The sequence below is a fragment of the Aplidium turbinatum genome, chromosome 3 (assembly GCF_918807975.1).
Source record: "Aplidium turbinatum chromosome 3, kaAplTurb1.1, whole genome shotgun sequence".
NCBI lineage: Eukaryota > Metazoa > Chordata > Ascidiacea > Aplousobranchia > Polyclinidae > Aplidium > Aplidium turbinatum.
This window is the reverse complement of record NC_137474.1, coordinates 176,748-201,124: the sequence shown is the minus strand read 5'-3', so window position 1 is coordinate 201,124 and position 24,377 is coordinate 176,748. Positions and strand designations below refer to the sequence as shown.

Here is a 24,377-nt window from a genome sequence, read left to right as displayed (position 1 = left end):
TTTTTGTGATATGACAACAGCGCCTTTAGTTGCAAAAATATAATCGTTGATATTTTAAAAACCGCTTGATGGATTTTGACAGTACAAATGCCAATCTTCATCTTTTCCTAATAGCTCTAACATATTAAAAAAAAATGAAGAAATTCTGAGAGGATGGGTTATAAAATTTCGACTGTATTATAATAGAATGACCCATACATATTGTCTTTCATTGTGCTTTTGTGTTGTGTTTGTATTTGCGTTACTGACGTTAAATCAACGTTAATAATAGCAGATTATGCTTGACCAAGAAATATTGTTTTCTTGTGTGCATTTGTACCTTTTCATTTAACACCTTTTATTCCACTATGTGCCTTATTTAAATGTGTCATTCATTGTAAATCAAACATAAAATGCATATAACTTATCAATTTAATTAAAAAAAAATTGATTATTATTTACTGATATGGTATCAATCGAGCAGGATTTAACAAAATGGGCAAACAAGCCTTGAAAAGTGTGTTCAGCAAGTTATAGACATGAGTTTTTGTTCGCCTCCAGCTTGGACTCCAGCTCGCACGATGGCAAGGCCTGTATTAAGTAAGCCATGCCAAAGATGGTTTTGAAAGTAACACTATTGAACTCGCCATCCTCAAAAACCCTAATATGGAATCCAAGATTGTGTTTCTAGCTTCTCTAGAAGTCATTTCAGCCCAGAACTCGTTAATCCTTCAGACTCAAGTTACAAACCCCGAGATCGCAACATTCCAGTCCTTTACTTGAGGAGTCTATGATTCCAGCATTCAGCCAGAGAGTTGATTATTACTTTGAACTTTTTTTGGTAATTACAGAAGAAAAAAGAGCAATAGCAGTGGTGGGAATCAAACCTACGTCAATGAAGTAACTACCATCGCCTTAACCCTCGGCGCCGAAGTCAGCCGATGGCAAGCCGATGATTTAATTGAGCTACTATTTGCTTTTTTCTTTGTTCTTTCTAGAAACGCAACCTTGATGACGTCACGAACAGTGTGGTTAAATTGGATATCTTCATGTTAAAGTGCCTACCTTGTCAAACGGTAGGCACTTTAGCAAGCAGATTTCTAATAAACCACGAACCAATCAGAAGCTACGCTGTTCATGACGTCATCAAGGTTGCGTCTAAGAAGAATAAAGGAAAAATGCAAATTCTAGCTAAATTAAACTAATGCTTTGCCATCGGTTGACTTGGCGCATTGGGTTAGGGCGGTGGTAGTCATTACATTGACGTGGGTTTGATTCCCACCTCTGCTATATCTCTTTTTTCTTCTGTAATTAACAAACAAGGTTCAAAGTAATAATTACATGTAATTCTCTGGCTGAATGCTGGAATGGTCACAATTGGACAGATAACGTATCATCTCATTGGTTCGTGGTTGGATTGGACAGAAGTCCATGGATTGGATATCTGCATGTTAAAGTGCCTTCCTTGTCAAACAACGAAGTTCAGGATGACGAGCGACATAAAGTGGTCAATACACTAAAATTCTTGGCTTAAATTTATTGTTGACCAAGAGATAAGATTCTTATACATGAAATGTTTCATTGAATATAACTTCGTCACATGGCTTGTAGTAGTGTACCTATTTACTTGATAATAAACCACCTTTGAGAATAACCTATCAAACACATTCCTTGCTTACCACCGCACTTTAGTTGCAAATTTTTATTTTGTTACCAAACAATAAATGTAAGCAAACTTATTGGATTCTACACATTGTTCGTATGTCTTATGTCAACAAACGTCCAAGCGAGGTTTGTACTTGTGCTCTGATGCTCAAAGTTAATAAAAAGAAGATGTTACCTCTGGAGGGCAGGTATCAAAGTTTATAGATTCGTACGAATCAAGGGGGATGCGATATTCGTACTTAACATCGAGGCTGTCTGAAAATAAACTACTGTAAGTTTAGATTATATCAATTATTATTTTATTAAAATTTGCAAAAAAAAGAACTGCGGTATTTGAATTGAACTTGCTTTATGCAACGAAGTTGTAACTAAAGTTTTTGCAACTGTGCAAAACATTACCCATCTCTCAATGATGCTATTCAATATTCAGAGATTCTGCGCGACTTGAATCGTCGTCGTCGTGTGAGCTTCTGGGGCCGAGGGTCTTTCTTTTTACCACCCCAGATTTACGATGTTCCCTGGCTACACTGGAAGGCTACTGGAGAGCAGCCAGTCTTTCGTTTCATCATCCATGACACGCAGACCTTCCACTCCGTTAGGTGGCTTGAAGATGGTACAGTCATTGATGGTGTGGTCTGCGGTCTGTTCCTCGGCACCACATTCACAGGAGGAGGAAGAGGCCATTCCCCATTAATGCATGGTTGAGCGGAAAAGCCTGACGCCCGTAAGGAGACGGTTGAGGCGCACCCATGCCTGTCTTGGTAGCGACTTGAATGTGAGATTGCCACCAATATTTACGTTTGTGGCCGCTCAACAGGAAACACGTGAAAGAATGCTGTCTTTGTGATGGTGAAAATATCGATGATAAAAATCGAGCAAGGAAAGACAACTTTGAGCTGCTTCAAGCAAAAGTAAGCCACGGGTATTTTACAGAAAGATTAAAGAATTCTTTATGTTTAGCCTAAAAACGATCTTTTTGAAGTGTCAATCACAAAAGTTTTGTCTAGTCAGAGGTGGATTTTAATCTATTTCACTGACATAAGACAAGCTACCTTGATCGATAATTAAAAGTTGACAGGTTTTGAAATGCTGTTGCCATTAAAGTATTTCACCAACAAGAGTAGGTAGGCCTACTATGCGCAACAAGGTGAAGAACGGTTCAAATGGGTTGTTCAATTACAAAACAGTTGAACCGTTGCTGCTTGATCTTGTAGGTTTATTTTATTTACTTTTCTTAATTATAGAAAGGATTGTAGAGGATTATCTCGGTTCGTTACAAAGTGGGCAACTCAGTTATACTTCTACAGCGTTTTTCTTCAAAAGCAACAAACTTACAGAAGCAGGTGTTCTTTATTGCGTCTCCATGGTAACCGAGAGTAGTCGAGCATCTAAAAGAATCGTAGCCTTGATGTAACAATGGATTGTGCGTGATCACAAACAAAGTTACCAGGAACGATACAAACCTTTCACAATTTTTTCCGACAATCCCTTTCACGTCACAATAACAACTTCCCTCATTTGAACACTGGGTGGCGTGGTTGTTGCATTCGCAAGCTGATAATTGTTATACAAAATAATGTTTTCAGCGTCACCAATTTATACGATATTGAACTATGTTCGTAATTCCTATGCAAAAATTATTATTCATTAGACGTATTAAAGTATTTAGGCCAACCGTCTCACAGCAAATGTAAATATCTTTATTGAACAATACAGCAAGCTCAGTCTTCAACGGCAACCCCACACACAAAACCTGTTGTAACCCTCTTACAAAAAACAGATTCTCTCAAGTTTGTCATGGCGCTTGCATGTGCTCAGTTTGTTGGTTACCTGAGCAATTCCTTCCATTTGTTGGATCACCGAAGTACAACGCGTCGCAATGATCGCATGTAGGCCCTGTTGTACCGACGTCACAATTCACGCATCGGTCAGGGCGATCTGGGCTGCACGTGCTGTGTCCGTTACACTGGCAAGCTGAAACACAATGAACTTGTCAACACATGCCACCCGCCTCTAATGGAATTGTATCATTCCAAGAAGCTTTGAAACATATTTATTGGAAAGTTATCGCGTAACAGAGCATCTGTTCCCGAAGTCAACATTCTGGTTTGCACGACAATGAAGCGTCTCTCATTGATAGCGTTCTTTGTTACGCAATACAATGTTCAAAACTTTTAACCATATCTACGAGCTGTTTTCGTACGCGGTAAGCACGTCACAGCCTCATCGCTATCTTAGCCTCGTTCTAATTAATTGGAGCTATGAAAATCACAGAACCAAAATATTTTACAGGATAATAACCATGTGTATTGTGCATATAGAAATCAAATTTTAACGCAACAAATTTATTGAAATAAAGTGTTTGAGATGAAAATACATCAAAAAGTTGGTTTTTATTCTACTTTCGAAAAAATAGCTTCAAAATTGAAATTTTTGAATTAAAATATAAAGTAATGCTAATCTAAACAAAAAATTACTTTTTCTCATAACTATAAGGCATTTTTGGGCGTTTTTACATTTTAAAGTAATTGCACTAACATTTATATTACAATTGATTGAGTTGATTTATATTACACTTACATTAAATTATTAAATAATAGATTCTATTTGAATAAGACCCTTCTGATGATCCGTTAAAGGTGAAACAGGCTGTTAAGGATTCAGATAGTAATAACTATATTTGATTTACATTAAATTATTAAATAATAGATTCTATTTGAATAAGACTCTTCTGATGATCCGTTAAAGGTAAGGTGAAACAGGCTGTTAAGGATTCAGATAGTAATAACTATATTTGATTTACATTAAATTATATATATCTAGCATTGTAAGAAAATGTCTAGCCACCTGAAATGAAATTCTTATTGTGCAGGGCAGGAAGGTAGAAAAATGATCAGTGTAGGTTTAGAAAATTTGCAAAAAACAAAAAGTTAGTCAAGAAATTTCACATTTCTAGCATATTTCTTTCTGAGAAATATTTCACTACTAGAGTGGGGCAATGGGTCATCCTCATAAAGCCCTGTGTCGCTGCATATAAGGTTAAACTTTTGAAGAAGATAACATACGATTTTAATTCTACAGCAATTTCTGTGGTTTTAGTTGATTGCAAGTTTGGTTTTGTTATCAACTTGAGCCAAAACTAAAACTGTTCGAAACCAAAAAAAAAGTGCGCAAAAAAAGATAACAAAAATTTCTTATGAAATATAGTCCGGCTTTAGAGATACGTTTAACTAATTAGTTTTGTTTACTTAATATGGTAAAGGTTTCCAAGCATGCTTTACCTGGACAATCAATAAAATGCCACTGTTCGCTGGAACATGTCGTGTTTATTGGACCATGGAGAGATCCACTCATGCATGACCCATATCCTGTGTCGCTTCCAAAATCACACCAACCACATTTGTCGTCGATAAAGCATTCGTCACATGATTGATGAGCATGACAACTGTCAACTGAAATACACCGATCATGACAACTGTCAACTGAACTACATCAATCACGACAACTGTCAATTCAAATACATCAATCATGACAACTTTCAATTGAGATACATCAATCATGACAACTTTCAATTGAGATACATCAATCATGACAACTGTCAATTGAAATACATCAATCATGACAACTGTCAATTCAAATACATCAATCATGACAACTTTCAATTGAGATACATCAATCATGACAATTGTCAACTGAACTACATCAATCACGACAACTGTTAATTGAAATACATCAATCATGACAACTGTCAACTGAAATACATCAATCATGACAACTGTCAATTGAAATACATCAATCATGACAACTGTCAATTGAAATACATCAATCATGACAACTGTCAATTGAAATACATCAATCATGACAACTGTCAATTGAAATACACCGATCATGACAACTGTCAACTGAAATACATCAATCATGACAACTGTCAATTGAAATACACCAATCATGACAACTGTCAATTGAGATACATCAATCAAGACAACTGTCAATTGAAATACATCAATCATGACAACTGTTAATTGAAATACATCAATCATGACAACTGTCAATTGAAATACATCAATCATGACAACTGTCAATTGAGATACATCAATCAAGACAACTGTCAATTGAAATACATCAATCATGACAACTGTTAATTGAAATACATCAATCATGACAACTGTCAATTGAAATACATCAATCATGACAACTGTCAATTGAGATACATCAATCAAGACAACTGTCAATTCAAATACATCAATCATGACAACTGTCTATTGAACTACATCAATCATGACAACTGTCAATTGAAATACATCAATCATGACAACTGTCAATTGAGATACATCAATCAAGACAACTGTCAATTGAAATATATCAATCATGACAACTGTTAATTGAAATACATCAATCATGACAACTGTCAATTGAGATACATCAATCAAGACAACTGTCAATTGAAATATATCAATCATGACAACTGTTAATTGAAATACATCAATCATGACAACTGTCAATTGAAATACATCAATCATGACAACTGTCAATTGAGATACATCAATCAAGACAACTGTCAATTCAAATACATCAATCATGACAACTGTCAATTCAAATACACCGATCATGACAACTGTCAACTGAAATACATCAATCATGACAACTGTCAATTGAAATACATCAATCATGACAACTGTCAATTCAAATACATCAATCATGACAACTGTTTATTGAACTACATCAATCATGACAACTGTCAATTCAAATACATCAATACATACATCAAACGTCAGTGAAGCAATAAACCATCTTGTTTGTTGTTAATTTTACTTTCAATTTCATCAGATGAACGTAGCAACTAGTGCTAGAAACGATAATTGTCCTGATGAACACCCAAACTTTTCAGTATTCAATCAAGACAACTGTCAATTGAAATACATCAATCATGACAACTGTTAATTGAAATACATCAATCATGACAACTGTCAATTGAAATACATCAATCATGACAACTGTCAATTGAGATACATCAATCAAGACAACTGTCAATTCAAATACATCAATCATGACAACTGTCTATTGAACTACATCAATCATGACAACTGTCAATTCAAATACATCAATCATGACAACTGTCAATTCAAATACACCGATCATGACAACTGTCAACTGAAATACATCAATCATGACAACTGTCTATTGAACTACATCAATCATGACAACTGTCAATTCAAATACATCAATACATACATCAAACGTCAGTGAAGCAATAAACCATCTTGTTTGTTGTTAATTTTACTTTCAATTTCATCAGATGAACGTAGCAACTAGTGCTAGAAACGATAATTGTCCTGATGAACACCCAAACTTTTCAGTATTCAATCAAGACAACTGTCAATTGAAATACATCAATCATGACAACTGTTAATTGAAATACATCACTCATGACAACTGTCAATTGAAATACATCAATCATGACAACTGTCAATTGAGATACATCAATCAAGACAACTGTCAATTCAAATACATCAATCATGACAACTGTCTATTGAACTACATCAATCATGACAACTGTCAATTCAAATACATCAATCATGACAACTGTCAATTCAAATACACCGATCATGACAACTGTCAACTGAAATACATCAATCATGACAACTGTCAATTGAACTACATCAATCATGACAACTGTCAATTGAGATACATCAATCAAGACAACTGTCAATTGAAATACATCAATCATGACAACTGTTAATTGAAATACATCAATCATGACAACTGTCAATTGAGATACATCAATCAAGACAACTGTCAATTGAAATATATCAATCATGACAACTGTTAATTGAAATACATCAATCATGACAACTGTCAATTGAGATACATCAATCAAGACAACTGTCAATTGAAATATATCAATCATGACAACTGTTAATTGAAATACATCAATCATGACAACTGTCAATTGAAATACATCAATCATGACAACTGTCAATTGAGATACATCAATCAAGACAACTGTCAATTGAAATACATCAATCATGACAACTGTCAATTGAGATACATCAATCAAGACAACTGTCAATTGAAATACATCAATCATGACAACTGTCAATTGAGATACATCAATCAAGACAACTGTCAATTGAAATACATCAATCATGACAACTGTTAATTGAAATACATCAATCATGACAACTGTCAATTGAAATACATCAATCATGACAACTGTCAATTGAGATACATCAATCAAGACAACTGTCAATTGAAATACATCAATCATGACAACTGTCTATTGAACTACATCAATCATGACAACTGTCAATTGAAATACATCAATCATGACAACTGTCAATTGAGATACATCAATCAAGACAACTGTCAATTGAAATATATCAATCATGACAACTGTTAATTGAAATACATCAATCATGACAACTGTCAATTGAGATACATCAATCAAGACAACTGTCAATTGAAATATATCAATCATGACAACTGTTAATTGAAATACATCAATCATGACAACTGTCAATTGAAATACATCAATCATGACAACTGTCAATTGAGATACATCAATCAAGACAACTGTCAATTCAAATACATCAATCATGACAACTGTCTATTGAACTACATCAATCATGACAACTGTCAATTCAAATACATCAATCATGACAACAGTCAATTGAAACACATCAATCACGACAACTGTCAATTGAAATACACCAATCATGACAACTGTCAATTGAAATACATCAATCATGACAACTGTCAATTGAAATACATCAATCATGACAACTGTCAATTGAAATACATCAATCATGACAACTGTCAATTGAAATACATCAATCATGACAACTGTCAATTGAAAAACATCATTCATGACAACTGTCAATTGAAATACACCAATCATTACAACTGTCAATTGAAATATATCAATCATGAAAAATATCTCATTTAATAACTTATGTTGGATGAACTTTCGAAGTATCTGCTTTAAGACCATAGTGTAAGCTAATGTTTACTTTTTGTTGTGCAGTCATAATGCCCACACCATCTATATAGCCAACTTACAATTGCATTGGGTTTCTGCGCTAACGTAGGAAGAGCATCCACCATAGGGAAAATACACGGCTGTGGTTGCCATGGGAAAGCAACTTGATGTTGATTCGCACCAAATACATTCAGGTTGCTCTGCACATTCAACGCATGCCGATGCATCTAAGCATGATTTCTGACAATGACCCGGAGACATGTTACCTGAACAATTTTGACCAATGTAAATGATGAAGTTGAAAACCTAAGTGAAGTAGGAACAGCTAGGCACCGTGGTAGGGTTGGAAAAACTTTCAGGACAATGTTTGAAGTTTGCTTTAATTGTTACAAGTTGTATCAACACAACGTAGAGTTTAGCTACATTTTCGACTTTGTACGATAAGTTTTGTCCGCCCCGTTAACTCAGTGGGTTAGCGCCAGCTTAAAAACACATTCGACCCTCGGGGTGTGCGCTTGAGCAACGCATTTCATGACTGCTCTCCATTCAGAGGCACCTAATCTATAGCGCACCCAGCATGGGGCTAAGGGGGCTCAAGCCCCCCCCAAACCCGCCACCAAAAATGAAGTTTTTATATGTTCCCCATTTATACCTTTTGCCTACAGGTTAGATATGAATAAGTACCGGAGGAATAAGTAAAATTGTGACATCGTAGATACAGGTTCATCAATAAATTAACGTTACAACTGTATTTAACAAAGGCTAGACAATTTTTGAGTAATAAACATATAATCATTGTCAAGTAAATAAATATTTAGGATAAACAAGTTTTACTCAGTGTGTCCGCCATTTGCGTCAATAACAAGTCGGAGACGCTTCGAAAAAGACTTGCAAGAGTCACGAATAACTCTTTGAAGTATTTTGGTCCATTCTTTTTTCAGACTAGCCTTCACCGCTTCCAAACTTTAGTGGTGTTTAGTCGAAACGTTGCTCTCCAGGTAAGACCAGATGCCAAAGTCTAGGGGTTTCAGGTATGGGGATGAAGGAGGCCATTCTTCCTTGGAAATGAAGAACGGCACATTGGCTGAAAGCCAGTTTTGCGCTCTCTTAGCTCCATGTGAAGGGGCAGAATCTTGTTGGAATGATCAATTACATTTTTGAAGTGTTTTTTGCCCAAGGCAACAATGAACCCTCAAGAATATCATTTCGGTTGTTTTCTCGGTTCAATTTCACTCCTTGATTCACAAAAATCGATAGACTTTTTCCTGATTCGATGACTGTGGCTCACACCATCACTGATGCCGCTACTTGTCTCCGAGTGACTTGCCGGGGTTCCAAGTCACCATCTCTTGACCATAGACGATCATTCTGACTGTTAAAATGATGCTGGACATCAAATTTCTTCTCATCGCAAAACACAAGGTTTGGCAGCGTGCCCCCTCCTTCAATGCGTGAGAGCAGAATTCTGGCTCTGGAAAGACGTTTCACAATGGTATTGGCAGTTAGCAACTGTTTCTTCATGTGTTTAAATGGGCTCATCTTCAAATCCTTCTTGAGAACTGTAAACATGGTTCCATAAGCCACGTTCTCCTCGATTTTTGACATTTCCAGTTTTCTTTGTGCTTGTTGAGAGTTCTTCAGACCAACATTCTGTTAATTTTGAAGTTCTTGCAAATATCACTCCTTAACTTGCCCGATTTGAAGAGCTCTACAATAGCCATTCTTTTATTCAAATTTTCATTCATGGCCTATAAAATTTAGGCCTAAAAATATAAAATTAACAAATATTCAATTTATTAACATTGCAACGCTAAATATTGATGATACAGTTGTTTGAAGTTTTAACGTTAATTATTATTGATGAGTAATGGCCCTGTTTTGACTGTGCGATCATAAGTGATGGTTCGCTCTGCCTCGCAGTAAAATATTTAAATCAATATTTTTCCAAAAGAGCTTGAACGCTCCGCTGGATCCCTGGTACAGGTATCGGCAACCAATGGATTATGGGCCGTGAGTGCCTTTAAATATTAATCAAAGGGATGGGCATAGGCCTATTGTCACTGTCACTATTGTCGCAAATCAGTAGGCCGACATTTCTGAATTAGCCCCCCCCCTAAATTTTTTTCTGGGTGCGCTACTGCACCTAATGATTGGAATAATTCCCTGGCAACAAAACTTGAACAATCGAAAAACTTCACTTTGCTAATATCAGTAACAGGCTTTGCGTCAAGAGCCTCTACAAGAATGCGAAACTACCAGGAATAACCAATCAAGACTTTGTCGGTAGGGTGGCTCGTTTTTGAACTTTTTTTTTAATTCTCTCGGGGTAGTGGGGAAATGGTGCCAATGAGTGAGAAAAAACTCATGACAAAATTGAGATTCGTAACAAATTGTATTCAGCCCCCTCATAGGGCTCAAAAATCGAAAAATGGATTCAAAAACGCAATTTTTTTCAAAAATATTTTAGTTTGGGTAGATACAATATTGTTTAGATATATCTAATTAACCTAAAAAAAAATTGAAGTCATTTGAACTATTCCTTCAGCTTCCTCACACAGCTTCTGAAAATTTCGCATTTTTGTTTGTGGTTACATAACTACAAACTTCGTCAATGACGTAAATTCAAATAAAAGACGTAACTTTTTCCTACCAAATTAATCCAATTTCATTAAAAAATGACGCCACAGCTCAGGGTAGGTCTATAAAGAGAAGTGCAATGACGTTTTATAGTTGGAAAAATGTCTAACGCAATTATGTATTAGGTAACCACACACAAAAATGCGAAATTTTCAGCAAAATGGAAATTTTCAGAAGCTGTGAGGAAGCTGAAGGAATAGCTTAAATGACTCTAATTTTTTTTCTTAGGTTAATTAGATATATCTAACAATATTGCATCTACCCAAATTAAAAATACTTTTGGAAAAAATTGCGTTTTTGACCCCATTTTTCGATTTTTGAGCCCCATGAGGAGGCTGAAGACAATTTGTTACGAATCTCAAATTTTGTCATGAGTTTTTTCTCGCTCATTGGCACCATTTCACCACTACCCCGAAAGAATTAAAAAAAAAAAAATTCAAAAACGAGCCACCCTATTTGTCTGTCCTAGAATAAAGATTCAAAACCAACCAAACCATCTAACCAGTTTCAGCTTTGTTTAGATTGTTAGGTAGCGTCCGGCTTGGACCACGACGACCGTTTGATTTTATAGATCCCGTCTAGATTCTACATGTGCTGTTTAAAGTTAATAGACGCCAGATGAGATATAAAAATTTAATGTCTATGGAATAGGTTCAATAAATGACTCATTTGGAAGCGCTTTTGAGTTTTACACTTATTAATTTAGATTGCATAAGTGTCACCAGTCATTTCGTTTCGTAGGTCCTGCTAAGTTCTTTCAGTTAGGTTTCTCAATCGCCACATAATGCCTTTTTATGTTAAATTGTGCAGGATTAATAACATTGTCATCGGCTATCTGTGAAAAATGCGTCAATCAAGACGATTATCTTCGTTGATCTCGCTTGAAGTCTGAATTTCTACGATTGATACAAACTAGAAACAAACTGCGTTGCAACAAATGTCTTCATTTTACCTTTTTCTACTCCACAAAAAGATTCTGCTTCATCCCACCAGCACCCAGACCATTGGCAAGCATCGCAGGTTTGCATTTGGGCGCAGTACCGAACTTTTCTTGAATTTTCATCGCAACTTGCTTCCTATTTCAAGTTTTATGTTGTATTATAGCTTTATGTTCTCTTTACCCAAGTGAGGGTATCAGTTGACATGTCTCAATGCTCGTTAACACTAATTCTGTATTTTGAATGCACAATAACAACATTGCACCTGGTCATCGCATGAGGATGCGTTGCTATAGAAGCACAAGGAAGTGAAGTCATCGTAGCAACAAGAGCAAGCGGACGATCTACAATCGTCACAATTTCCAAAGGAAGCGCAGATCGCGTGGCACATTGTGTTCTCATCTGTAACAACATCTTTTTAGTATTTTTAAAAGGTAACATGTAAAAGACATTACACCCAATAGGTTTGAGCATTACGAAAACTATCTACTGTACATTGAATGCAAGATTTAAAACTAAATCTTGGTTTCAATGAAGTTGTTTTTGTCTTGCGAATATTTCATTATGATTGAACAACTCTCTCTCGGGGAAAGGTTTCGAGTTATTTTAATATAAAGGATTTAAAGAAAGTTAAGTTTTTTGTGTTGTGAAAAACTCTTAACTTCTGAGTCGTTGTGGAAGTAGCCTGGGCGGTTTGGGCGGTTTTGACAGCCTGTTTCATCATCTATTTGAATAAGGACCTTCTGATGATCCTCTTTTTAGGTGAAACAGGCTGTCAAAGGTTTAGAGAGTAATAACTATATTTGATTTTATACATCATGTCACATATATACAGGGATTTCTGAAGTACTGGTATTCTGGTATTACTGGTATATCTGGTATATCTGGTATTACTGGTATTCTGAGGTCCCTGTATATATACAACATGTCATATACATAATGTCATATACAACATGTCATATACATCATGTCCTATACATCATGTCATGTACATCGTGTCATGTGCACCGTGTCATGTACATAATGTCATGTACATCATGTCATATACATCATGTCATATACATCATGTCATATACATCATATCATGTACATCATGTCATATACATCATGTCATGTACATCATGTCATGTACATCATGTCATATACATCATGTCATGTACATCGTGACATGTACATCATGTCATGTACATCATGTCATGTACATCATGTCATGTACATCATGTCATGTACATCATGTCATGTACATCATGTCATGTACATCATGTCATGTACATCATGTCATGTACATCATGTCATGTACATCATGTCATGTACATCATGTCATGTACATCATGTCATGTACATCAGGTCATGTACATCATGTCATGTACGTCATGTTATGTACATCGTGCCATGTGCATCATGTCATATACATCATGTCATGTATATCATGTCATATGATCATTCATATAATTAGTAGTGTATTAACCCACCTACATATCAATGCTTTACCTGTAACGCATGAGTGGTTGGATCGCGTTCCGTCTGTTTGGCAAGACTTGTCACTGATTTCACTTTGATTTGTGACGACACAAGAAACGTTGTCTACAAAAGCAACGTTTCACGTCTTCTTGACGTCATGAAAGGGTTTGTTCTTAAACTCTTCGTACCAAAATAATTCGCTTTCTTTAAATAGTGCGAACAATTGTATTTCGTTTTTATCGGCATTTAGTCGCTGACTAGTCCAGATTAATTAACATAGGAAACTGATATATATTATTTTATCCAACACGTATCTGTTCTCATTTCATTTCTCATTGACAAACATGTCATACTGTATTGTCCACATGTCCACTGTATTGCGAAAATAACGATAACTCAATTGTAATCACAACTAAAAAGCAAAGCATTGAATGAAAAACAAAGCAAATTATTTCAAATTTCAAGTCACTGCAATCAAAATCTGAACTAAAATCTATCGAAATTGTTAGACTTTCATTTGAAAAATTGCTAGTTTGTATATTTACTTCACTTGCTATAACCGAATCTTATCTCTAACCTGCAATAAATGTGATGGCATCATTTTTCATTGTTCCGTCATATCCTCCGTAGATCAGCATTGTTCTACAAGTAAATATCAAATGCGGACATGATACTCTGGAAGTTCATGTCTTTGTTGGTTTGCTGTAACCCGGCCAAGATCAGAAACGCAGCGGCGAGGATACAGATTCAGGAAGGTCAAAGGGTAAGCTTAGTCTCGAAAAAGAAGATTACGTGAGTGGGATGACCGGCAAGGTAAGAACAAGAAAGAATAATAATTCTAATCATGTTTTATTTTGTGCTCATTGCGGTAAGATATACTGAACTGCGATCACAGATGCGATGCAAGATGATATCAAAATAGATCATAGTGGAAATGGAAAATTCAAATTTGCGATCCAACTGCACAATAAAAGTAAAGCTAGAAAAATTTGCTAATGAAAAAATTTGCTTGCTTTATAATTGAATATTTGCAAAGATGCCTCCGCAAATGTAAAAAGTCGATAACACAAGTGAGTATGTTGCCTCATTGATATGTGCAGCTATAAGAATCATCAACAAATAATGGTTGATTGCAATAATACAAAAGTGGTAACGAGATGCAATACTCTACCTGTTGCTTAACAACTCCGCTGAGTGTCCGTATCGAGGGCTTGCTATCAACAAATCTTCTGGGACGATTTTCCATTCCATGCAATCTAAATAATTCAAAGCAAGTAACCTCCTAATACCATCTGAGTTACCATCATTGTCTGGATCAACCTGGTCAATAATCTTTAATTTACCTATGTCAAAAGCGGTAGTTGGCACTTCGGGGCACAGGTCGCATCTGTCCAGGCTGGGTACTTCTCCTTTTCCACCAAATAAATACAAAGAACCAGCAATGATAGACATTGTGTGGAGGTAGGTGGAATGTGGGGATGAGGGAAGTACTAACCTAAAACAAGTCATCGTGTGAAGAAGTTTAAATTCTTTGGTTGCTAGGTTTGCAGGCAGTAACGGATGTAGCATTTTGGGAGGCATCAGAATTTCAGAGACTCAAAATTTCCAAGCGAAGTGAACAATGAAAATGTTGTGAATCAAAGTAATAAAAAGGCTAACCGGAGATGTGGAGACAGGAGGTATGGGGACAGGAGGTTGCGGGGATAGGAGGTGTGGAGACAGAAGATGTGGAGACAGAAGATGTGGAGACAGGAGGTTGTGAGGACAGGAAGTGTGGAGACAGGAGATGTGGGGTCAAGAGATATGAGGACAGAAGATGTGGGACAGGAGATGTGGGGAAACGAGATGTGGGGACAGGAGATGTGAAGATTGGGGAACTTGCCACCCAAAAAATTTTTGAAATGTTTATCTTGTTTTTTCTTCTTTCTGTTTGTGTGCTTTGAGCCCCAATGTCCTTTCTTTTCGCTAAAAGTTCTTAGGCCTACATTTTACATTTGACTAAATTTATCCAATCAATGACTAAATTTCTGCAGAAGTTAAAGTCACAAGGTTTGCGACGCTCGTAGGTACGGCAAAATAGCTTACAGAAACCCACAATCGCAAAGGAATTGAAAATATTTCTTAACACTATAGCTATGAGTTCAATGGCAAACCACTAATGTTATAGTTTTATTTATTGTATGTTTACAACAGCTAAGGTCTTATTTTTAATTTTGTATCAGATTTAGAATTTCATCACTTTATTATCCGACTTTTCCCCACAGTTTTATGCAAGAAAGAACACAATCGGTACCGCTTTTAAAGTCTTCGGTATGACCCGAACTGGAATCGATCTCAGATCTACCAGCATCAAAGCCAAAGATATTTTTCTCCCTTTTGAGAGAGGTAGGTGATTAAGTGCGTCCCCCTCTACTGATTGCAGTTGATTTGTAGCCTATTATTTATTGATTGATTGAATCTTTATCCTCGAACTGGGAAAACTTCTTGCAGAGCTTAATCCTGGCAGTTTCGCATACTTGTAGAGGCTTTGAATCAGTGACCCGGTCATCGAGTTTGACAGAGTGAAGTTTTCAAGTTTTGTTGAAGTCTTGTTGCCGGGAAATTATTCCATTCATTACATGCCGGTGAATGGAGAGCAGTCCTTAAAGTGCGTTGCTCAAGCGCACACCCCGAGAGTCGAACCAGCGCCGCTTGATCTTGAAGTTTCTTCGTTCCAGAAGTCACGCGCTAACCAACTGAGCTATCGGAGCGGGCTATTCATAGTAACACCGCTGATTGGACTTACCACGACATCTTTTCCACGTCATACTTGTAGAGATGGTTGTAAATGTTGAAGTTGAATCCTCCGTGGATGAACACCGCGTTGATGTCTGGGTCTAATGCAGAGGCATGGCCGTATGTACCTATTGGCAACGCGCCATTCGTAGATAAAGGCTTCCATTGTCTATTTGCTGGTTTAGTAAGAAACAAGTAAACCAATTGTTTCGACTATTAAAGTGTGAGCAGAAGGAAGATTAATTCAAATCAATACACGCAAAAAAGAACCTCAAATTTATTTCAAGGTTTTATTTAACTTTATCATCATTTTGCACATTTATAAATGCGCTTCTTCTTCTTCTTCTTCGTTTGAACCTTCTCCATCCATTAGATGCCAATCCATTAAATGCCTCCAATCACTTCAGGAGTCGAGAGCTTTGCCTTTTACCGCCCTTGGGCAGTGAAGGCGATGTGGTCTAGATGTTTGGGCAAGTGTCGAGCAGCCATTGAATTGATTCGTCATCCAGTTCACGCAGACCAAGGATACCATTTGGCGCATGGTAGATGGCGCAGTTACAGATGGCGTGTTTTGCGGTTTATTCCTCCTTGCCACACTCACAGATCGCGGATGGAGCCATCTTCCATTTGTGCATGTTGAAGCGGAATAGTCCGATGCCAGTACGCAGGTGGTTGAGGCGCACCCAGGCTTTCCTTGGCAAATGCATTCCGTTTGAATGGGGGTCGATGTTGATGAAACTTTGGGAGTCTTGAGGAAATCTTCTGCCACTCTGAGCTCCATTGGTAGTCCGCCTAGGTAGCCGCACTGATGGATTTGTCTTCAGAGGTTTTCATCAGAAGTTGTGCGGCATGTACTGCACAAATGGGTCTCTCGATTTCAGTCGCCGGGGTTGCTCACTCACAGACTCGTACAGACTTGAGTGGAGCAAATGGTTGGGATTTGTAGCACGGCGAGAAAGAGACAGAGTGGCTGTTTTGCGACGAAGCTCAGCTGGTTGGATGCCTGCAAGAACAGAGAGATTGTCCGAGGTGTAGGTCGCATGTCACAATACGCAAGGCGTTGTTTATGGCAGTTTTAATTTGATGGCAGTGGGCACTGCGGCTCCAGACAAGTGCACAGTATTCTGCTGGAGAGTGAACTATTGCAATGGTGGCAATGCGCACTGCGCAGGGTATCAACTCCCGCTCCCCTGCCTGAGCCGGTCAGACGCCTTAGCAAAGCTGTGCGTGTTGAGATCTGTTTGCGTATAGTGACTCCAAATGTTGAATTGTTGATGGTAAGTGAGCGACCTGGCCAGGACTATCCCTAGATATTTAGGGTTTGGGCAGAAGGGCAGGGTTTTCCATCGGTGTTGATCTTGAGCTCACTTCGCTTTCCAGTTGTTTAAGTGGAAGGTTATCGTCACTGTTTTGGTTTCGCTGAGCTTCAGTCTCCATCTCTGGAGGTATGCCGAAAGTGTCGACATGTCCTGGATTAGGGTTCCTTCTAATGTTTCCCATTGATTCGACAGGTGTAGAATGGCTAAACCATCGGCAAAGGCGTATTTTGCGGATACTGTGTTTGGCAAGTCGTGTGTATAGATGTTCAATAGAAGGAGAGCCAGGACAGATCCCTGAAGGACGCCATTCTTAAGGCGTCGTAACCTACTTGGTTTACCACTTCCGATGATGATGGTAAAGTTTCTGTTGTAAACGAGCCCCATGATTATGCGGACCATGTGCGGACCATGTGTCTGTCCGGGAGCAGGAGGAGGAGTTTTCATGTGAGGCCTTGGTGCCATACGGAGTCGTATGCGGCTGTGAGGTCAAGAAACACAGCGCCAGCTTTTTTCTTTGCCTCAAAGCAGTCGGCTGCATAGCCGAGTGGTGAGAGCCCTGGAACGGCAATCGAAAGGGCACCGGTTCGACACCGCTCAAGAGCATGAGGCTGTGTCTTTGGCAGGACACTTAAAGGCATGCCTGAAGGTGGACACAAAGATTGGCTTCCTTGCCTTCCCGTCCACTTGATCTAAATCGTCAACCACCAGGTGTAAGCCTGGATACGACAAAAGCAATCTTCGATGTGGACTCAATCAATCCATCAGTGCGGCTACCTGGGCGGACCACCAGTGGAGCTCGGAGTGGAAGAAGACCTCCTCAAGACTCCAAAGTTTCATCTCCGACACCAGCCATCACCCAACCGGAATGCGTTCGCCAAGGAAGGCCTGGGTGCGGCTCAACCGCCTGCGTACTGGCGTCGGACTATTCCGCTTCAACATGCACAAATGGGGGATGGCTCCATCCGCGATCTGTGAGTGTGGCATGGAGGAACAAACCGTAGACCACACCATCTGTAACTGCGCCATCTACCATGAGCCAAATGGTGTGCGTGGTCTGCGCGAATTGGATGACGAATCAATTCATTGGTTGCTCGACACTTGCCCAAACATCTAGACCGCGTCGCCTTCACTGCCCAAGGGCGGCAAAAGGCAGAGCCCCTCGAATTCTGGAGTGGCGAAGAAGGTTCAAACGAAGAAGAAGAAGATGTAGACTCATGTGAGTGAATTGGCCTACAATAGATCTTCCACGTCGAAAACCAGCTTGCTCCCTGGGTACGAGTGAGTCCATAATTCATTCGACTCGAGTGTACATAAGACGTTCGAAGATTTTAAAAGGGATGCAGAGAAGATATATAGGTCGATCCTGTTGTGGTTTATGAGGCTTAGGGATCGCGACTACTTTGGCCAATGGCCAGTCTCCAAATTTTTGGGAATTCGAGTTGGCATAAGCAGGAAGACAAGAATTTGCGATGCCAAGACTTCATGGCGGTGCCAGCATGGAGTACAAGTTCGGGGAAGATATTGGGACCAGGGGCCTTACGGGTTTTAGTTGATTGTAGGGCAGCGGTGAACTCATCCGATGTAAATTCACCAGAAATGGTTTCCTCGTCTGGTGTTATAATTTTCCAAAAATCAGACGTTTCCCTCTTTACAAATTTGGACAAAAACCGTAAGGTTGTTGACAGTACTCCATGCTATCCGGATAGAGTGTGTAAAGTCGATAGCGTTGACGTATTTTTTTCAATCGCTCTAGCCAACGTGAGTCCAGCCGATCGAGCAGTCTTGTTGCGGCTGAGATAGAGGCAGCACCTGGTGAGGCACGAACATAAGAGCGGTATAAAGTTTCGCACTCTGAATCCCAGCACGGCGTGTAGTTCTTTCGGCAGCCGCGAGGGATAGTTTGTTTATCTGCGGATTGGATGGCACGGCAGAAGTCTTTATAAGGCTCATCCACGTTGACAGTAAAAGGTGATGATAGTTCCGTCCCGTTTTGATTGGTTATGAGGCTGTAGCGATTCCACTTGGCCTTTCTAAAGTTCCATCGCTTCACTGGGGCACTTGGGATGGGAGAGACAAGCTTAGGGGCAGTGATAAGCGAAGGTCGTTGTTGGGAACGTGGGAACTTCTCTAGCACACGTCTGTCAGAAAGAGAGCTGTCTGTGTCCATGCTTGCAAAGGCCAGGTCGGGGTTTGTGCCCGTTCCCCAGCGTCCGGAGTAGAAGCTGGCTGGATCTTTTGGGTTGTAAAAGAGGGCGAGGTTGTTGTTCGCATTCTCCGTCGCTGTTGATATACTTGTAACTCCAGTCGGTGTGCTGGCAGTTAAAGTCACCAGCATAGATACTGAGTGAGGGGAATGAGGGTATAGATTATGGGTTCGGTGTGAGGATGGCAGCTTGTATACATTGACGATGTTGTAATTTCAATGCTCAGGCGAATCCATTCTATTTCCTCATTTTCCTAGGAGTTTGCAAGCGTGGCAAGGCCATGTTTCCTGCTTTGGGTAGACCCAGCTAGTGAGTAATGTGGAATTACTAGCTTTCCTACAGAAGTGCAGTGGGTCTCCTGGAGGAGGATGCAAGAACTCGATTCTTATGAGCGAGCTGCTCAATCACATCAATCTGCTGGATGTGATCCTCTCAGTGTTCAGCTGTAAGATGGTGGTATGACGGTACTTGTCGACAGTGGAACTGCCGCACTCTGAAAAGAGCGGTTCTCGTGGGGTCTTGTGCTGAGCGTTCCGGGTCGAGGTTCGGTTTTGACAGTCTTCGTTTCGCATTTTTATGATGCTACTTACAGTGCTGCTTACCACTTACAATGTCAATGAATGCGTTTATCAAGCATTGTTAAAGCTTATCAACCTTCGTCTGAAAAATTAACTTGATAAAACTACTTCGCACTTTTAAAATAATTGTCATGTGCTATTACATTAAAGGTTACTTGATCACACGAAAATAGAAGATCTTCTAACTATGACAAAACTACATCCAATTGCAGCAATAATAAAATCAAAAGTTTTAAAACTGTTGGGCCACACTAAAAGATCACAATTCGGAATCAGCAAAGTTTGCACAGAAGGCAAAGTAGAAGGAAAAAGAAAACGTGGCAGACAACCAAAACGATGGCAAGACAACATTCAATCATGGACCGGACTCAATTTGACGACACTGGGCGAGTTGGCTCAAAATCGCCACTCTTGGAAGCTAATAAGCCATGTTGATGCGCAATCTGCCGCAGGCGGAGATGACGACTGATGATGATTACATTAACGTCACTCCTTCTCTTTATTATTTTCATAAAAACTAAAGTTCAACAAAAAAATCAAATATTGTGAATTCAAAAACTAATTAAGTTCAAAGATTGATTGTAAGTTGCAACAAGACAACACCTACAAGAACAACGTACAAACCTCAATAGCCTCAAGTAGTCAAAATGATTATCTTGGGCTTACTACGCTAAGCAATGACGTATCACTGTTCGAGCTTTGGTGAAGCCATGTTTCAGTTGTTGCAGATAAATTATAGAAATGATGGTTCTAATGTGAATGATATGTTACAAAAAGTCTTGCCATGTTTTAAAATTTGCAAAAATGTTTTGCGGTGATAAAAGTTGAATCGTATTTATCTCAAGTGAATTCCACGACTAAGCCTGTAGCACCTGTGATAATGATTATTATTATCTTGCATGTCTAACCTGATACAGACGTTGACGGTCATGGTCTTCCAAGACCTCTGCCATTTGACATGCTTGCTGTGATGAGTTCATTGGTTTTGACTGTTGTGATTGTGAACTGCTTATTCAGTGCAGAATGGTTTGTTCAATTCAGGTCAACATCACTGATTAACTTAATCTGCTGACTTACCAAGGTCAAATTGAAACACTTGGGAGCTTATCAACCAGGATGGATGGAAGCCGAAGAATAAAAGCATGACCTCAGTTCCATTTCGATAGCTTGTCACGTGAGATGAGTGACCAATCAGAGGAGGTGCCTTGTCGCCAGAAGTTGAATTATCTAGCAACAGTCTCCATTGTGATCGTTTGACGTTGAATTCCCAGAGTTCATTCGTAATGGTGTTGTTGGCAAATGCTCCTCCATGAAGCAACAAGACGTTCTACCAATCAATGCACAGTTCTGTATCAACTATTTTAGTAGTGCTGCTACAACAAAGTGCTGCGTGTAAACAATAAATAAACAACAGCTACATATCACAACATAAATAAATTCCAATCAACAAAAGAAACTATTGATTAGTTATATCCCGCACCTTCCATGCCACCATAGTGTGACTATGCCTCATCAACGGTGACTCGCCGACGTCAGCTAAACTTTCCCATTCCTTTGATGATGTGTTGAGTCTGTTGAAAGATTTCAAAATAAAGTTGGCAACTTTTGTTTCTCGAATATTAAATCATCACATTCACACCCATCTACGTCAGCAGTTGTGCAAACTCGCTACAATACACTGCTGGCATTCTATAACTGCACTAGGATGATTGTCAATGACGTAGGCTAATAGCCAACCAATGCCCATTTTAAATAAATGGCTAAATGCAAAAGTAAGATTTATTGGTTTACTATCTAGGCTATTGCTCCCTGTAGCATCAGGCCTAGTGTGTTACAATTTCATGATTGATAATGAACATTTCTTGGTCGCTTTTTAAATTTATTTGCTTTCATACCATTTGCAAACATTTTACATCTTTTACAATGTTAAAATAAAAGAAGCTTAAAAGTGTCGTTTTTAATTAACTAATTTTACAGGCCAACAAAGCAATTTTGGCACAGAAGGTGAGAGTCAAAATATTTCAAGGATCCTGATTCCGAAAATGCACTTACAGTAGTTTTTTCAAATTAGCTATGGTGTTCGAGATATTTGACAATGAAAGTATTTTGAAATGGTGACCCACAGTTTTTAATTAACAAATCACTCATTTTAGCCCTGTTTATCATTATGACGTCATAACCGCGTTTGTTCAGTTCTATTAGTTGCTATTGTAGGAAAGTTCAAAACACAAGCAAAAGTCGAAATAAATTGTGATTTTTGAAATGGAAGCATGAATGTTCAATGAAACTGGTTGTAAAACAATATATCACAAGAAAAATAGCCTAAAAATCACGTGTTTATGAATGTAGCTTTGTATTGAAAAGGTTGACCTACTGAAGTTGATGCTTTTAGAAATGAAATGTAATTTTAGGTCTTTGCTAATGCGTGCTGTTTGTTGCAAGGAAGTTTTTTCTTCTGGTCTATGGCATATGATATAGGGTAATAAAATATGGGTTAGGGTTAGGATGCTGTCCCAACGATCCAGATATATTTTATTGCAACTGTGACAAGTACATGGCAACGGAAAAGCGTTTCAGTTTGAGTGGTTTCGTTAAAAGAGGTCACCAATCTTATTACTTTGACATGAAGGTGGGGATTAAGACAAGTTCTGGGTTTTTCATAAAGTATGCAAGCATTGCACTCAAAAACATTTCTGGGCTCGATAAAGTAAAGGCTAAGAAGTTCGAAGTGTCATGTCGTAAAGTGAGCTACGGAATCACCATGACAACTTGGATACTTCTGCATGGTGAACATGCTCCAATGGAATCATCACAAGAGGAAGATTGAACATCATGCTTACACATGGGGTTTTCAAGGCCGCCATTGCGTGGGCATTCTCATTTCTGTTTTTCTTTGGCCCGTTTTCTTTTAAGTGGTGATACCCTTGAAACAATAGGTAAGACAGGCATGACCGGAAGTAACCTCAATAACTGCAGTATTGTTTTGGAGCAAGGTCAAGTCGTTCTCTCGAAACCATCTCAACCACCTACTGTAAAGGTTTAGCTAGTAAAAATGGTACCGTAGCTAAAATCTTGGCTCATCGTCTCGATAAATATGGCATTCTTAACGGCGAAGCCAAAATTAGGTTCCTTCGTAACAAGGATCAAATTTTAAGCAATTACTTTACTGAAGAACATAACTTTGCATTCTGTAATAATGTAAAATGCCTTCGCATCTTAATTCCAGTTATGTCTATATAATTAACGACACGACGTTAACTATGGAGACTTAAAACTGCGAAAAATAATTTTACTGTATATCAAAAAATAAAGCTAATTCGAAAAAAACAAATGCATTTTCGGCACCAGGGACCTCGAAATACCCCAGAACGACTTTCACATGACTTGTCGTGCCTTTGAAAAAAAAAAAAAAGCAAGGACTGTTTGTAAAGTAGATGATGGAAATGCTGCCTAGTGTTTTACAAGCAATTAATCAGTCGAACCCATTTCCTCATTTATTTCTTAACGTTGTGGTCAATTCCTCACTGTAAACATTTTCTTTTTGCTGTTGTTCCTTATAATGTGAGTATATTTTCTTGGAAAGCTAGTGTTGCCTACTGCACTTCGAATTAAATTTAAAGTTTGGCAAAGTGGTAGAAGTTTATAATGATGCAACAATGCATTAACAAATCGCTTTGTTTTAAATTTCATGTAAGTTGATTATAAAAACTTGTTTTTTCTTTTTTTTAATATTAATTGTATTTTTTCAAATGTTTTTCATTTTCATCAAAAAATATGCAGTTTTTTAACAATTGCAAAAAAATTAGGCCTCTAGTTATGCCCCTTTTAACACATTGCATATA

At 38.3% G+C, this 24,377-nt stretch overlaps 1 protein-coding gene across 1 annotated transcript in view; it reads right to left on the bottom strand.

Moving 5' to 3' along the window:
• The window catches only part of LOC145765992 (attractin-like), a 49,194-nt gene that overhangs the window by 10,578 nt on the left and 14,239 nt on the right, over positions 1-24,377 (bottom strand). The window contains exons 9-23 of the mRNA XM_082577645.1: positions 22,016-22,106; positions 21,613-21,862; positions 16,445-16,610; positions 15,003-15,154; positions 14,831-14,915; positions 14,237-14,301; positions 13,690-13,782; positions 12,464-12,600; positions 12,213-12,336; positions 8,704-8,889; positions 4,926-5,096; positions 3,475-3,618; positions 3,108-3,198; positions 2,980-3,032; positions 1,820-1,899 (exon numbers count right to left, since the gene is read on the bottom strand). Of these exons, the coding sequence (XP_082433771.1) occupies positions 1,820-1,899; positions 2,980-3,032; positions 3,108-3,198; positions 3,475-3,618; positions 4,926-5,096; positions 8,704-8,889; positions 12,213-12,336; positions 12,464-12,600; positions 13,690-13,782; positions 14,237-14,301; positions 14,831-14,915; positions 15,003-15,154; positions 16,445-16,610; positions 21,613-21,862; positions 22,016-22,106 (1,888 nt within the window). The remainder of the gene's footprint in view (positions 1-1,819; positions 1,900-2,979; positions 3,033-3,107; positions 3,199-3,474; positions 3,619-4,925; positions 5,097-8,703; positions 8,890-12,212; positions 12,337-12,463; positions 12,601-13,689; positions 13,783-14,236; positions 14,302-14,830; positions 14,916-15,002; positions 15,155-16,444; positions 16,611-21,612; positions 21,863-22,015; positions 22,107-24,377) is intronic.